General features: G+C 52.0%; 1 protein-coding gene across 3 annotated transcripts in view; it reads left to right on the top strand.

Moving 5' to 3' along the window:
• The window catches only part of Man1c1 (mannosidase alpha class 1C member 1), a 148559-nt gene that overhangs the window by 53350 nt on the left and 79541 nt on the right, over positions 1-15668 (top strand). For 2 of the 3 annotated variants that reach the window (XM_006975658.4, XM_042272070.2), the window contains one exon: positions 12089-12185. In XM_006975658.4, the coding sequence (XP_006975720.2) occupies positions 12089-12185 (97 nt within the window). Of the gene's footprint in view, positions 1-11763; positions 11899-12088; positions 12186-15668 lie in introns of those variants that run through there. The other variant, XM_076565383.1, reaches the window with a different exon arrangement.

Genomic DNA, 15668 nt, shown 5'->3' with positions numbered 1-15668 from the left:
CGTCGGCTCCCAGTGTCATTAGAGACCAAAGCCTTCCAGCGGCACTGCGGGGCGGTGCCAGTAAGGCGTCCCGTCAGGATGCCCGCCCGTTATGGTCTTAAAAGACTGGGAAACCCGTTCCCCTTCCTAGCTTGGGAGGGGGCAGCTGTGTTTGAGCCACTGCTGGGCCTGGCCGGGTGTGCACGGGTGGGTGGATATGTGTGTGTGTGTGTGTGCGCGCGCGCGCGCGCGCGCGCGCGCGCCATCCATTTTCTTTTTGTAAGGGTCTTACTGTAATGGAAGTCACCAGCTGGAGCATGAGCTCCAAGGCTCCATACCTCTCTGCCACCCAGCACTGCATTGTCACCGTGACCAGCTTTTTTATGAGTTCTGGGGGACAGAACGCGGGTCCTTACGCTTTCAGGGCAAGCACTTTGCGGGCTGAGCCGGCTCCCTAGTCTGAGTGAACCTTAAAGAAGACACACCACCCTGCTCGCTGCTTCCGTCCTAATGGCCCCATAACACTTTCTGTCCCAAACATGGCCTTCCTTTCCTCTTCAGAAGCCGTTGCCGGGACCGGGTCTTCCCTTGCCCACGGGCTTCTTTTCCCTGGTGTGGGTCATTCTGAGCTCCTCAGTGGTGTGGACATTCGTGCCCGGTGAAACAGTGGAGCTCTTTTTCTGCAGGAGAAAGTCTCAAACGCTGTGCACAGTGATGCTTCGAGCCTGCTCCCCGTCAGTGTCGTTTATATGGCGGCCTTGAGTCGAGGCTGTGTGCACAGATGGATGGGAATTTGTGTCGTTGGACCAAGAGCTGGAGGCATCTTGGGGTCTGACTCTTTTGCTCTGCCATGACTAGGGTGGCACATCACTCTCCACCCCTCATGGGATCAGGTGAAGAGAAGTTTCTGGGGTCTGTCGATAGGTGGTGTCTGGGTGGAAATGAGGTTTCTAGAGACTCTTGGAAGCAGAGATGTCTAGCATGTGCATGCATGTGTGTGTGACTGCACACACGTGCACAGATGGGGATTGCCTATTCTTGAGTCCGACATGAACGTCTGCTGTATCCCAGGCTGCCTCAACCCCCAGCCATTTGTCTCTCCTTAACCTTCGTGTCCTGGCTGGGGCAGGTCACTTCTAGAGCCTCACATAGTTCTTATGAAATGTGACTCTGGGAATAGAGTGTGTCTCGGGCCACGTGTTAGTTAGGGTTTCTATTGCTGTGATAAAACACCATGACAAGAAGCGACTTGGGAAGGAATGGGCTATTTCAGTTTACAGCTCTCAGGTCACAGTCCATCACTGGGGAAAGTCAGGACAGGAACCGGGAGGAGGAGCTGATGCAGAGGCCCTGGAGGCGGGCTGCTCACTGGCTTGGTCCCCAGGCCTTGCTCAGACTGCTTTCTTAGAGCATGCAGGGCTACCAGCCTAGGGGTAGCCCCGCCCACAATGAGCTGGGCCCTCCCACGTCAATCAGGAAGGAAATGCATCACAGGCTTGTCTAGAGGCCAAGTTGGTGGGGGCATTTCTCAATGGATGTTCTCTCTTCCCAAATGACCCTATGTCAAGTTGACATAAAAACTCACCAGGACAGGCTCTGAGCTTCCGTTTGGCCCTGGGCTTCTCCTTGTGTTGCCCCTCCTGTTGGATAGAGAATGCCCAGCTTCGAACACTGTCCTCTTGCCCAGCAAACCCTGCTTGCCTCCATCTGTGCTTGCATTGCCGTTTGACCTGGGGCATCTTGCTATTTCTTCCATTTTTCATGTTAAAAACCTTTATTTTTCATATTGCGAACATTTCCAGATACCACCGTGGGAAATTCAGAAAATATAGATTAATACAAATAAAAATCACCAGACACCTCACCCTGAGACCTCACCACTGTCAGTATTTTGCTGTTTTTCAAGGCCTTTAACACATACATGCATTTGTGGATTTCATGCTGTAAAATTTGGTATCTTGCTTTTCCACTTACTGGTATATAATAAACATTCCTTGCCTGGCACTAAAGATTTGAAAACATACTTTTAAATACCTATATACTGTTTTGTACCCCAGACTTTTTTTTTTAAGGCCTTTGCATAATTTTTGAAAGCACTGGTCCTGTTGTGTCTGTGTCCGTGTCTAAGTCAGGGAGCTAGGCAGGCACCAAATGAATGCAGTGGTCACGGGGTAGGTTATGTTTTGTTTGGGGGCAGGGAAGGGAAGATGAGACTTGGAAGTAGGACCTTGGTCTCATCCTGTAGCCCATGGCCTGCCGTGACCCTGCTGGCATCCCCGCATTTGAGTTGGTCTAATGTGTCACCAGCCTTGAAATGCAGGGATGTCCCTGCCTCCACCTCATGAGTGCCAGTACCACACACTTCTGGCTTGGGCAAGCTTTGCACAATGTTGAACAAATAAGCTTTTTGCTTTAGTCGTGTGTGTGTGTGTGTGTGTGTGTGTGTGTGTGTGTCTGTCTGTCTGTCTGTCTGTGTGTTATGCCTGTTCGTTCATATGTGGAGGCCTGAGATCAACATTAAGTATCCTTCTTATGTCTCCATCCAATTTTTTAAAAATTTATTTTGTTTTTAAGTGTGTTTGTGTGTGCATGTGCATATGCATGTATATGCGTGTAAATGTGTTAAGTACTGATACCCACATAAGTTAGAGATGTCAAATCCTCCAGAGCCGCAATTATAGGCAGTTGTGAGCTACCCACCTTGGAGGCTAGAAACTGGACCTGGGTTCTCTGCAACAGCAGCAAGTACTCAGAACTGCTGAGCCATCTCTCGAGACCCCCATCTAATTTTTGGAGATGAGGCCTTCCCCTGAGCCTGGAGCCTGCTAATTTGGCCAGCCACGCTGGTCAATGAGCTCCCAAGGGCTCTGCCTAGTCCTGGGGTTATAGGCGTGCACCCCTGAGCCCAGCTCTTCCCAAGGAATGAGGAACGATGAACCTGAGTCCTCAAGCCTGCTCAGTAAACACTTCACCCCACAGAGCCATTGCCCCAGCCAGAGCCATTGCCCCAGCCAGAGCCATTGCCTCAGCGCCCCCCCTCCCCAGTTGTCATCTCGAAACGCCCCCACACATGCTAATAACTTCTCATTTGTTTCCTATAAAATGAGGCTCTGGATGGAGGAAAGTGTTTGAAATATTTTGTGTACAATGATGTGCATCACAGCATTACTTTTCAAATAGAAATCATAGAAATGTCTACGGTTGGGCAGGAAGATGAAGTAAGAGTTGATAGATCTGCTCCAGGCTGTTACGTAGCTATTAAAAGTTATGTTCAGGAAGTATCTGTCATAACGCCGAGTGTGTTTGTGTCATATTCATAGAGAGCAACAACAGAATAGGGATGTGATCAGATTGAATTGTAATTCAGTTGTTTTCCTGCTGTCTGCCTTCCTACGGTAAGTCTGTGTTAAACCCGCGGGGGCCCCCCACCAACTCTTTGTTTTTTGCTTTTGTGAGGATGTGGTTTGGTTTGTTTTGTTTTGTTTAGAGACAGGATTTTTTGTGTAGCCCTGGCTGTCCTGGAACTAGTTCTATAGAGTTGGCTGACCTTCAATTCAGAGGTCTGCCTGCCTCTGCCTCCTGAGTGCTGAGCACTTGGCATGTGTACTTCTTCTATATTAAATATAAGCAGGTGTGTGGATAGCTATCAACCTTATTTTCTTAAATTATCTATAAAAATGCTACAATCTTCTCTGTGTTGCTATAACACAATGTCTGAAGGGGATACTCAAAAAAAAAAAAAAATCGACGTGGCTCACAGCTGTGGACTCCAAGAGTGTTACACTCCGCTCCACATTGCTGAACCACATCTGGTGGAGGAACAGGAAGGGGAAGTGGATGTGGAGTGAGACAGGAATCTGAACCCACTCTAATCCTCCTTCTTAGCAGCCAGTTCCATCCAGTGTGACCCAACCCCCTCCAACAAGACCCTGTTAATCCCCAGAGATCTGGTCCCCTCTCCTTGGCCCCCCGCCTCAGGGGTGCCACACCTCACAGTTCTGTTACACTGGGACAAGCCACATCCAAAGCATAGCCAGAGATGTGTGCTGAAGGGAGACGCTGAGGGCACCGAACTGAGCCCAGAGGAAGGAGAACCCAGGAGTGCAAGGAGAGAGGGGAAGACACTGATGCCCAGTGAACTGTCTGCAAAGTGTACAGAACCCCAAGAGGAGCCTCGAATGAAAACAGAAAAACCACTGAGGATGGACAGTCCATTGGAGCATGGCGGTCTCGTTCTAAAAGGAGCAGCCAGGCCTCTGGTTCCCACTTCGTTTGCTGGGCTCTGTCTTCTCTAGGACAGTCTGTGTTTGGTGAAAAGCCAGCCAGGCTGGGAAGGCCCTGCGGTGGGAAGATCTGCGGGGTAGCCGGCAAGGGGAGTGTTCTACCGTGAATTCTACTCTGTTGGGAAATAGAATTCCACATGACAGACATTTGAGTGAAGTGTCATCAACCTTTGGCAAGATTTCCTAATGCATGCATCTTCTCTCCCTCACTCACTTTTTTTCCTCCCTCCTTTCTTCCCTTCCCTCCCTCCTTCCCTCCCTCCCTCCCTCTCTCCCTCCCTTCCTTCCCTTCTTTCCATTCATGTAAACGTATGTGACAGTTTTCTGGACCATTTGAGAGTATTTTGCAGACACAATGGCTCTAAATACTTACTGTGTATTTTCAGCAAGATCAGCACCTCCCGAAGGAAGGAGCCCCTTAGAACCAGAAGTAACTACCGCCATGGTGCTCTCTGATCCTGAGGTCCAAATCTGTCGGTTGTCTCAATAACATCCTTCACCTCAGTAGTGATAGCCATTGTTGGTTGCATTTTGCTCCAGGAGTAGCAGGTTCTGGCTAATGTGGTCTCCTTCCTTGTGGGTGTTTTTTGGTTTTTCTTTCTCTCCCTGTTGGGTATCCCTACATTTGGGCTGGTCTGATGTGTCCTTAGGGTTTGTTCAGGTCAGGCAGAAATATCTCTGAGGGGCTGCTGCGTTCCATGTGTCATATAAGATGGCGGGTGGCAGCCACTTCTGACCACTAATAGTTTTTTTTTTCAATATGTAAATTGTTAACATCTTGATTGAGACATAATCCTGTGCTGTAAAGACCGCCTTTTAAAAAGTGTATTGTGGGGCTGAGGAGGGTCATGGGGAAAGTGCATTTGCTGCTCGCATGGGGGCCTGAGTGCAGATTGCTAGCTGTGACATGTGTCTGTAGTGAGCACTTAGGAGGAGGGAGGCAGAAGGGTCCCTGGGGCTTGTTGGCCAGCCAGCCTAGCCAAACTGGTGAGCCCAGTTAAGTGAGCCCGGCTCAGAGAACACCATGGAATGACACTCGGTGTTGACCTCTGACCTCCACATGCACATGCACATTTGAGCTCCATTGGCAGTCTCCCCACCCCACCCCCCAGCCTCTAGCAGCTAGCCCTCCACTCCATCACCTGGGTTTCCTTCTGGACATCACACACTAAGTGGCATTTTTGTGCCTGGCTTCTTTTCCTTGATGTAGGGTCTCAAGCCTCGTCCGCACTGCTGCGCATCTTCCTTTTTATGGCTCCTCAATGTTCTTTTGAATGGATACACCACAGCCCGGGGATCATTCACCAGTCAATGGGCATTTGGTTTATTTCCACTTTTTTGGCTATTTGAAATAGCGCTGCCCTGAGCATTTGTGCTCAAGTTTCTGTGTGGATGTATGTGTTCTGATTTCATTCTGTTGCTATGATAACCACAGCAACTTGGGGAGGAAAGAGTTTATTTGGCTCACACTTCCGGGTCACAGCCCGTCAATGAAGGAAATCAGACAGGAACTGAAACAGAAGCCGTAGAGGAACGCTGCTCACTGGCTCACTGCTTGGTATCATGCTCAGCTAGCTTTATTATCCAGCCCAGGCCCACCTGCCTAGGGATGGTGCTGCCCACCATGGGCTGGACTTTCCCACATCAATGAAGATCATTCTCGCAGACATGGCCACACCAGGCTGAGCTGGGCAATCTGTCGATTGCGACTCCCTCAGTAGACTTTAGTGGTGTCCAGTTGACAGCTTACCCCAACTAGGACATTACATTATATATTAATTTTGGTTGTGTGTCAGGGGCCCCTCATTGATGACTCCTGGATTCAGTAGGAAGTCTTGCTGCCGGACTCAGTGTGTGGTCTTGCTCACAACTGTGATTTATTAGCAAGGGACACGCAGCAAAGTTAACCAAGGAGCAAATGCAGAGGCAGCAGTCTGGGGGACTACGACCAGGTGCCGGTTTCTAGAGTCCCCTCCCAGTGAAGCTGCATAGGCTGCACCTGCAGCCTGAGACTGTGACGATGTAGGGGGCTGTCACGTGCACACGCCTTAGAGGCTGCTCATGTCAGCTCTTCTGTACTAAACATGTACTAAAATCCCGAGCCCCAGGCCGAAAAGCAGGTGCTCTGTGTCAGGGTGTTTGTATGGTCTCGGTTCAGCAGGTCTCTCTATCAGTCAGCCAGTGGTGGAACACTCAAGAAATTCACCTGCCCAGGGGCTGGCTGAAGCCCAGTCTTGGAAGCAGGCCTTTCTGAGGATGAATGTCTTGGGCCTCCTGGGCTGACTCTTCTTTTGTACAGCCATTTTTCCCATGATCAGAATGACTGGGTCAAATGCTAGCTCTCTTGTCTCAGTTTCTATTGTCAGCACAACCAAGAGTCCCCTAGGCGGAGTGTCTCAACGGTGGGCTTGCCTACATCAGTTTGGCCTGTGGTCATGTCTGTGGGGATTCTTTGGTTGTTGATTGATGCGGGAGGGAGGGCCCAGCCCACTGTGGGCAGCACCATTCCTAGGCAGAGGCGGGCCTGGATTGTATAAGAAAGCTGGCCGAGCTGGAACCAAAGTGAGCCGGTGAACCAGTAATAGCATGTCTCATGGGTTCTGCTCCGGGTTCCTGCCTCAGCCTCCCTCAATGATTGACTGTGATCTGCACCGCAAGACAAACAACCCTTCCCTCCCCAGGCTGCTTTTGGTCACAGCGTTTATCACAACAGAGAAAGAAACTAGACCACTCCACATGGGAACTCTTCCTGCAGAACTCCCAGAGCTGCTGCGCCGTCTCCATACCCGCCCGGCACTGATGAGGCCTTCCATCTCCCCGCATCCCTGCCAGCGATTTGACTTCATCTTTCTGCATAGAGCCATCCTAATGGGACTAACGGGATCTAAGTTAGTGATCTGTAAGCGTTTAGAACAAGAAGGAATGATCAGAGGCGGCCAAAATGAGTTCTCCAAGAACAATCCTGCCAGCCTAAACCCCTTATTTTCCTTTTTAAAAAAAGTGTTTGCTCTGTGCTGGCGGTACGAGCGCCAAGGTCCGTATTTCAGCCTTTCACAGGCTTCTCACACAAAAGTGGAGAGATGGGCTTTTGCTGACCGCCTGGTGAGCTCTTGGCAAGTGTTGGTGAGTGGTGCTAGATCCAAGCGTAAGGCCTCTGGTGATTCCTCCTCCTCAGCCCAGCCATTTCCACTTATGCCCCAAATCTGGGTTGCACACAGATGTCAGTCCATCTCGTCCAAGTCTGTCCGTTGCTCAAAGCAGGCAGACATCGAGCTGCATTCAGATCTGGTTCACAAAGTTCTGGATAGCGTGGGATGGCAGACAGAGCCTGGTGACACAGGAATCACTGGGGACAAAGGGTGGACCCACAGCTGCAGAATGGCCAAGGCAGGTTGATGCTGTTTCTGCTCTTTGCCCAAATGAGGTGATTAAGTCACGTACCCCAGAAACATGTAGTGCAGGAAGGTGTGTGGTCACAGAGGGTGCCGTGGCCAAGCATGCAGTATTCAGAGGTTAGTGATGACCCACCTGTTGACAGAGCGAGGCTGTTTGAGAGTTGGGTCCCCAAAGTGAATGTGTGTGCTGTGGAAGATGCTTCTTCCCTCTGAACACTAGGGGAGAATAGATTTGATGGGTTCAGGGAGGACTTGTGACATTCTGCAGCTGATGGGGTTTCCCAGTAAGGTGAGCCCCCCTCCATCATTGGGGTGTCCATATCCAAGGAGAGGTAACTTATGTTCTACTTAGGAACTTGGGAGACAGGAGGGAGCTTGAGTGACCTCCAGGGTCTTTAGGACCTTAGGTTCACATTGCTACCTTTCTTGAGTAACCTCCAGGGTCTTTAGGACCTTAGGTTCACATTGCTACCTTTCATGCCTTTGGACAAGTCTCTTCGTGTGCCCCTTGTATCCTATGTGTCTGTCTAAGCATTTGGGTCCCAGTAGGCTCCTCTGAAGACTGTCTTTGAGCAGGCTGGGTCTCATCTGTGTCCACAAAGGCCTCCTGGCCACGGGTTAGCTGCAAAGCCCGTTTTCCTATTTGCTCTTCATTCATTGCTTTAGCAGGCATTTAATAAGCTTCTCCCATGTGTCGGTGGTGGGTGCGCAGTACAAATAGGGGGTGGGGACTACATTGAAGGCAGTAGGGAAAATATGCCTGACCCCGGACACCCAGGTACCTGTTTGGTTGGTTGGTTTTTGAGGCAGGGTCTCATGCAGCCCAGGCTGGCCTCTAACCTACCACATAACCAGGATGATCTTGAACTGGAACATGGGCTGACTCAGGCAGGGCTGGCACTGAAGACCCTCTGCACAGGCATCCTTCAGCCGGGCCCTGAAGGAAGATGAGCAGCTGGCAGGGGGAGAGGGTGGGGCTGGGAGAACATCGCCTCCACAGCACAGCTCGCAAACTGCAGCCCACGCCCGGGCCTAGCAGGTACTTGCTAAGTGTGTGCACGCCCATCTGATACCCAAGCATCTGGGCCCGAGGGGCAGTGCGCGTGCATGTGAGGGTTTGCACACAGAGGCAGCTGCAATGCCTTCCAGGTCCAGCCCCAGGTGACACAGGGATCATTTGTGCCTTTGGCTACCTCTGTCGTCACCCCACCGATGTGGCTGGCTGTGAGAACAGACAGGCCGCAGCCCAGAGGGGACAGCTCTGGGTAGACACCCGTGATCCCCGTAACTCATCCTGAGCACTCACTTATTTCTAAGCAGGGTTAGGTTCAGGGTGGGGTGTGGCAGCCCGCACACACCTCTGCTCCAACCTTTCTGTGGTTTATGTTCTGAAATCTTGTTGCTGCCTACCCCCCTGCCAACTGTGATGGCGGGGGCGGGGGGGGGTTCACAGGAGAGAGGGAGGGAGGACTCTATTCTCCCTCCGCATGCATACCCAGCAATTACTCCCCGCTATTGCCAATTCGAGATAAGTAGAAAATAACAGAGGAACGGAGGCAGGCCTCCAGGCCTGTGCCGAGTTCTTACCATGCACTGCCATGACATTGGCATGGGCCGTGCAGCTGGGAGCCCCACACGGCTCCGTATGATGGGGCCTGCTGCTCTGGAGAGACAATCACGTTCCAGTCTGGCTAGCTGCGCATCCCCAGTCACTCTCCATGTAGGAGCCTCAGTTTCACCATTTGTCTCCCGGGAACATGGTGCTAGAGCGTCCTGCCATTCAGAGTCCAGCCCACACCGCCGTGAGGTCGCTCCCCTGGGGATTTTGGTCACAGCAGCAATATTGCCAGAAGAGATTCTGGCTTCTAAGTCTGGGGGCCAGGGACACAGCTGAGCAGGGGAATGTGGCAGGGCCCGCTGCAGAGTCAGGTGCTGCAGCAGGAAACGGGGCAGCGTAAACCAAGGCAACACTGAGAAACGGAACCCAGCACGTGCAGGTTGGAGGGACTTGGATGTGGCTCAGTTAGCAGAGTGCTTGCCTAACGTGCAGGAGGCCCCGGTTCCATCCCCAGAACCACGTGAGAGGCGGAGACAGGAGGACCAGGAGTTTAAGATTGTCTTTGGCAGTGTAGTGCCTCAGGGGCCAGCCTGGGCTACATGAAACCCTGCCACAAAAAACAAGCAAACATACACATATAATATAGATCAAATATCTTTAATTTAAAAAAATGAAAGCCAGGTGTGGTGACACACATCTTTAATCCCAGCATTTGGGAGGCAAAGGCAGGTGGCGCTCTGTATGTTCAAGGCCAGCCTGGTCTATATAGCAAGTTTGAGGCCAGACAGAGCCAAACAGTGAGACTCTGTCTCAAAATAAGTATGTAAGTAAATAAATACCAACAGACAAAAACCCACCCAAGGGAGGGGCTGGAGAAGTGGGTTGGCAGTTAAGAGCATTTGCTGCTCTTCCAGAGGACCTGGGTTCAGTTCCCAACACCCACATGGCAGCTGTAACTCCAGTCACCACCTGTAGCTCGTTCCAGGGGATCTGTCACCCTCTGTAGCCTCTGTAGGCACCAGGCATGTACTTGTTACATGTACATACATGTGCATAGGTGCAGGCAAAACACCCATAAAAAAATAAAAATGAATTGACTTTTAAAGAAATCCAAAAGTGATCCAAACTCTGAAAATTTGGGGGAGACAGCATGACTTCACTTCCACACCCGACTTCATGTAACAGGGTCACATTCACACCATCAGATGCAGTAAAAGTACTGTGAAGTGTGGTCCTAATTAGTGTTATCAATAAAACCCAGGAGTCAAATATTGGAGAAATAACCTGGCAGAGCGGAGCAGAGCAGAGAAGCAGCCACTAGTGACTTCTTACCTCTCTGTATCCTCAGACTGAATGGGCCCCGAGATCCTGTCTGCACCTCCTGATTGTGCTGGGATCAAAGGCGCGAGCCTCCCAGGTGCTGGGATCAAAGGCGCGAGCCTCCCAGGTGCTGGGATTAAAGGTGTGAGCCGCCACCACCTGGCCTCTATGGTTAACTAGTGGCTAGCTCCACCCTCTGATCTCCAGATTTTGTTGTGTCAGACCACCACCAAATATCACACCTGAGTAAAATTATGTTCAGGCTATGTGCCTAAGGTATAGAGGAGAAGCACAAATTTCCTGTTTAGACTTGGGTCCCTCTCCAAGATATTTCATTATGTATATACAGATATTTGAAATACTGAGAAAAAAAAAATCCGAAATCCAGAATGCTCTGGTTCCAAGCATTTGGAAGCTCATGTGTGTGATACAGGTGGTCCTCTGTGTGGCCCGGGGATCAGCCACAGCATGTGGGAACTGTTAAAGGCAAGTCCATGCCTTGCCCCAGACCTGCTAAGTCAGAAGCTTGGGGAGCAGCCTCACTGGTCTGGGCTCACCGCTGCTGGCTAGCTTTTGAGAGCCGAGGGATAAGGTGGGAAGCAGGAAGGGCTGGGAGAGCCATACCGGGCCTCTGAAGGCCAGGGAGGGAGGACAGCCAGTGTTCGTCAGTCCCTGCCATTGGAGGCAGGCATTTCCGCTTCCTTCTTCCGTTGTTGAACCCTTCTAAGATTGTGGCTGAGCAGGCGTCACCCTGTCTTGTTAAAGCAGGCTTCCCACAAAGAGTAGCATCCGGGCCGGGGTGGGGGGGTGGCAGAGGCGGGGTTAGAATTCAAGTCCCCAGTCCGTCTACTGCACCCATTCTTCCCCAGCTACCTGCACCTCCTGCAAATCCTGCTTTGGGCTCCATTCCTCTGTCACTCTGGAGCTCTGTCCCCACCCCCCACCCCCCAGCCCTCCTCCTGCACCCGGCCATGCAGAAGTGAAAGTGACAGTGTGAAAGCCAGTGAGGGAGACTCTGGGAATGAGGAAGCAGGGTGGGCACAGATTGTCACCGGGGGCTGTTTGGGCAGGTCACCCCACTTCTGACCCAGCTCTTACGTATCTATAGATGGTGATTCGCAATACTTTGTCAGGAGGAGGGTGGGGGAGGGAGGGGAGAGATCATTCTGTTAAATTAAGACAGGCACTCACCCTGTGAGTAAATGAGTTCTTTCTCTTCCCTTAGACCAGGGCAGGGCAGGGAAGGCTACGTGGAAGAGGTGGCCTTCATTTTTTTTTCCTTGGCAGTACTGGGGATCCAAAGAAGGACCTCAAACAAAGATGGGCAGGTCCCTACCACTGAGCCACACTCCCTGCCTAGGAGGTGGGTTAGCTTCCTTCTTGGAAACCTCTGGGTGATCTTAGGTGTGTGGAGAGACTGGAGGGGGATGGCTTTCCCAGGCAGCTCTGATTGGGAATGAAATCAGGCTGAGACCTTTGGCAGAGGGTGTGGTGGGCACCACTGGCCACCAGCATCGTCTCACTGGGGTCTGGTCCCCTGCTCTTTCCCGCAGATGATGCGGTTTTCGTGGCAGAATTACCGCCGGTATGCGATGGGCAAGAATGAGCTCCGGCCCCTCACAAAGGATGGCTACGAGGGCAGCATGTTTGGTGAGTCGACGCAGACCCCCCGGGGCACTGGGTGCAGCTTCGCTTTGGCCTGCCCTCTTCTGGGCTCGCCAAGCTTCTCTGGACTCGGAGCACTCCGGGCCTTCTGTCCATTCGTACAACCTTGCATCCGAGCTGTGGGGCTTGGGAAGGTGAGGATGGTGAGGGACAGGGTTTGGTGATGTGAACACGGAAGACTGGGTAAATATACTCCCCTGGAGGGCGGTGGTGAGATGACATTGTCCCCATAGAGAGCAAACGTGTGTGTGTGTGTGTGTGTGTGTGTGTGTGTGTGTGTGTGTGTGTGTGTAAGAGACTAGGTTTGGCCGCCTTTAGATAAAGTTCTGGGGTGTCGTCCCTATTGCCTGGTGACAGCAGGTGGGCCACATGCCCATGTTTCTCCTGCAGCCCTCTGGCCGTGCCCCCTCCCTGCGGCAGCGTCCTCTGGACCCAGAGCCCCTTTGTACGTCTCCTAATGTCTGTAAGCCCAGCCTCCTCGTTCAATTGTCACTCTAGAGAGAAGACGCTCTGGACAGCCTGGCCATCTCCTTCCTTTAGGGAAGGATGCTGTGCTGGACCAGAGAAGGGTGGCACCATACTTTCTAATCCTCACTCCGGAGGATTACAGGTTGCTAGAGTTGGATCCAGAGAAGCAGGCCTGAGCTGGAAATGCCCAGAGAAATCTGAAGGGTGGCTGGATACCAGAGGCCGGGGCCTGTGTGTGTGGACCTCCCTATGTCAGGGTTGGTGTTTAGGAGACGTGACTGGGACCCACATCCTCCTCCCACAGTCAGTGCTGGAGGCTCTCTGCCCATCCCGATGAATCACCTCTGTAGCAGGAGAAAGGGATGTGGATTTGAACAGCCTTACGCATTTGTGAATGTAGGAGGAAAGGGAATCCAAAAATTACAAAGTGGGCAAAATAAATGAGGAGATTAAAGTTGATCTGTCTTGATAATGTAGCCACTGTTGACATCTTTGTTCATGTTCTTCCCATTTTCCCTCCTGTGCATTTCCCCTTGTATGTGCAGTTTTGACTCTGTGGGAGAGACTTAGGGTAAATTGTAAGTATTTCTGTAAACTCTGATAAAGAGTGTGCTTTGGTTGCTTTTCTCCTTTCTGTGGCCAGACATCTGGCAAAAGTCAACTTAATGAAGAGTGAGTTTGTGTGGCTCACAGTTTAAGGGCCCACAGTCAGTCCATCGCGGTGGAGAAGGCGTGGGGGTGGGGCAGGAGTGAGGTGGCCGCTGTCATTGTTTCCACAGTAAGGAAGCAGAGAGGGGTCAGTTTGGTGCTTAGCTTTTCAATTCAGTCTGTGCCCTGAGCCTCACCCAGAGGTGTGTCTCTTTGTGATTTTAAATCCAGTCAAGTTGACAGTGAAGATTTAACTGTCGCAGAATTTTGTAGTATTATTATTATTATTTTTAATATTTGAGCCTGACATAGTGGTGTTTACTTTTAACCCTAGCACTTGGGAGGCAGAGGCAGGCAGATCTATGAGTTTAAGGCCAGTTTGTCTACATGGTGAGTTCTAGGACAGCCAGGGCTATGTAGAGAGAACCTGTCTCAAAAAACCAAAGCAATAATACTGATACTAATAAACATTTGAGATGGTTCTCACTGTGTCGTGTCCTGCCCCCCCCCCCCCCCCCCCCCCCCGGCTGATGTTGAACTCCTGCTCTCAAACAGTCCTCCTGCCTCAGCTTCCTGAGTGGCTGGGACGACAATCTGCCCAGCTTGTATGACATGACTTTAGTGGTTTAATTTGTCCCCCTTTCTTCTCCGTAAAGAGGAACTGGTGTTGGCGGTGGGGTGTTCGCGTTTGAAACCGTGGTGTAGACGCAGCTATTGCTCAGGGTTACAGGAAGCACTTCTAGGGGGGACTGGGCTAAGTCCCGCCCACTTGCTGTGGTTCCCAGGGCCCAGGATGGATGGATTGATGTTTTTTTTTGAGACAGGGTTTCTCTGTGTAGCCCTGGCTATCCTGGAACTCCCTCTGTAGACCAGGCTGGCCTCGAACTCATGGAGACCCACAAGGGCTGGCATTAAAGGCATGCGCTGCCGCTGCCACCACCTGGTTCTGAGCCTAGGATTCAAATCACAGCCCTTCAGAACTTTATCAAGTGAGGGAGAACCCTGGGCTCCCGGAAGGATGGCAAGAACAGACCCCTTGAGTTAGAAGACGCGGGTGCAAATCCTCCCTCTGTCCTTAGCTATGTGACTGTGCCTAAGTCCCTTAACTTCTCTGGGCTCCCGATGGTACAGCTTTTGGCCCGGGGCTTCTGTGAGGACATCTGTGGGAGCGTGTGTGAGTACCCGAAGGATCGTGTGTTGGGAATGAGAGCGGCAGTTGACCCAGGAACCCTGGGATGAGCTCTGAGGTCCCTTGGGTGTTCTGACTCCTAGGTGGGAGCCCTAGGAGCCCATTGCCTGGTCCCTAGGGCACTCCCGGCAGTAAGCATGCACCCCAGGGTGCCCTGGTGCCCTGGGGAGGGGAGAGGTGTGGGGGCCAGCAGACAGGAAGGAAGGCTGCTTTGATCATTTACTCTTCCAAGCTCACACTGTTGGGTGCTGGGCCTGGGGTCATCTGCCTGGAACTCAAGGGGTGTGGGACACAGTGAAATCTTCACCAACCTACCTGGGCTCACACTAGCTCTCCTGGCACTCTCGGGGGCCTGTCCAGGGTCTTCAGAAAGGGACAGGCAGAGGTGACCATTTGACAATGCTATAAATAGTCCTTATCGACTTGACAGTCTGGATTCCGACAGACCTAGGTTCAAACTCAGGCTTCCCTGCTTTCTTGTTGCGTGATCTTGGGCTAGCATTTTCCCCTGTGGCTGTTTGTGGGAGCTGGAGCCACTGGTGGTACTGAAACACAGCCTGGCCTGCCTGTCTCAGTGTCCCTGTCAATGGTGACAGTTCTCAGAATTCAAAGTCCACAAGAGCACACCCAGAAGACAAGGCTCCATTCCTGGAGCCAGGGAGAGGATCCCAGAGGTGGGAGCAGCTGCCCTGGCCTGAATCCAGCACTGAACCACACTCCTGCTTCTTTCCTGGACCCAGCAGGGGCTGTTGGGTGGCCTCTGCCATTACCAGTGACCTCAAGTAGGCTGAGCCCTATAGACACAGGATGCCCTGGGAGTAGGCAGGAATGGGCAGACCTGGGCTGTCTGGCTGAGTGTGACCCTGCCCAGCTTCCCCTGTGTGCAGTGCTCAGATGGAATGGGTTCCTACGGCCCAGTCCCAGGGACTGCATTGGGTGTCTGCACATGGGGAAGGTCCTGAGATCACACCAGTGCCTCCCTTTGCCAAGATCTGCAGGAGCTGTGGTGGCACTGGTTACTGTCTGAGCCTGGTCTCTCTGTGTGGCCCCTCACCATGCCAACCACCCCACGCTGCCCCATCCTTCCTCAAAGCTATTCTTTCTCTGAGGGCAGATCCTCTTGCTGAAGGCCGGTTTCTGTGCACTGGGCATTCCACTGTCTC

This window comes from Peromyscus maniculatus, chromosome 2 (genome assembly GCF_049852395.1).
Source record: "Peromyscus maniculatus bairdii isolate BWxNUB_F1_BW_parent chromosome 2, HU_Pman_BW_mat_3.1, whole genome shotgun sequence".
Classification (NCBI taxonomy): domain Eukaryota; kingdom Metazoa; phylum Chordata; class Mammalia; order Rodentia; family Cricetidae; genus Peromyscus; species Peromyscus maniculatus.
Note: the sequence above shows the minus strand (reverse complement) of the source record. Positions and strands in the feature narration are given on the sequence as shown.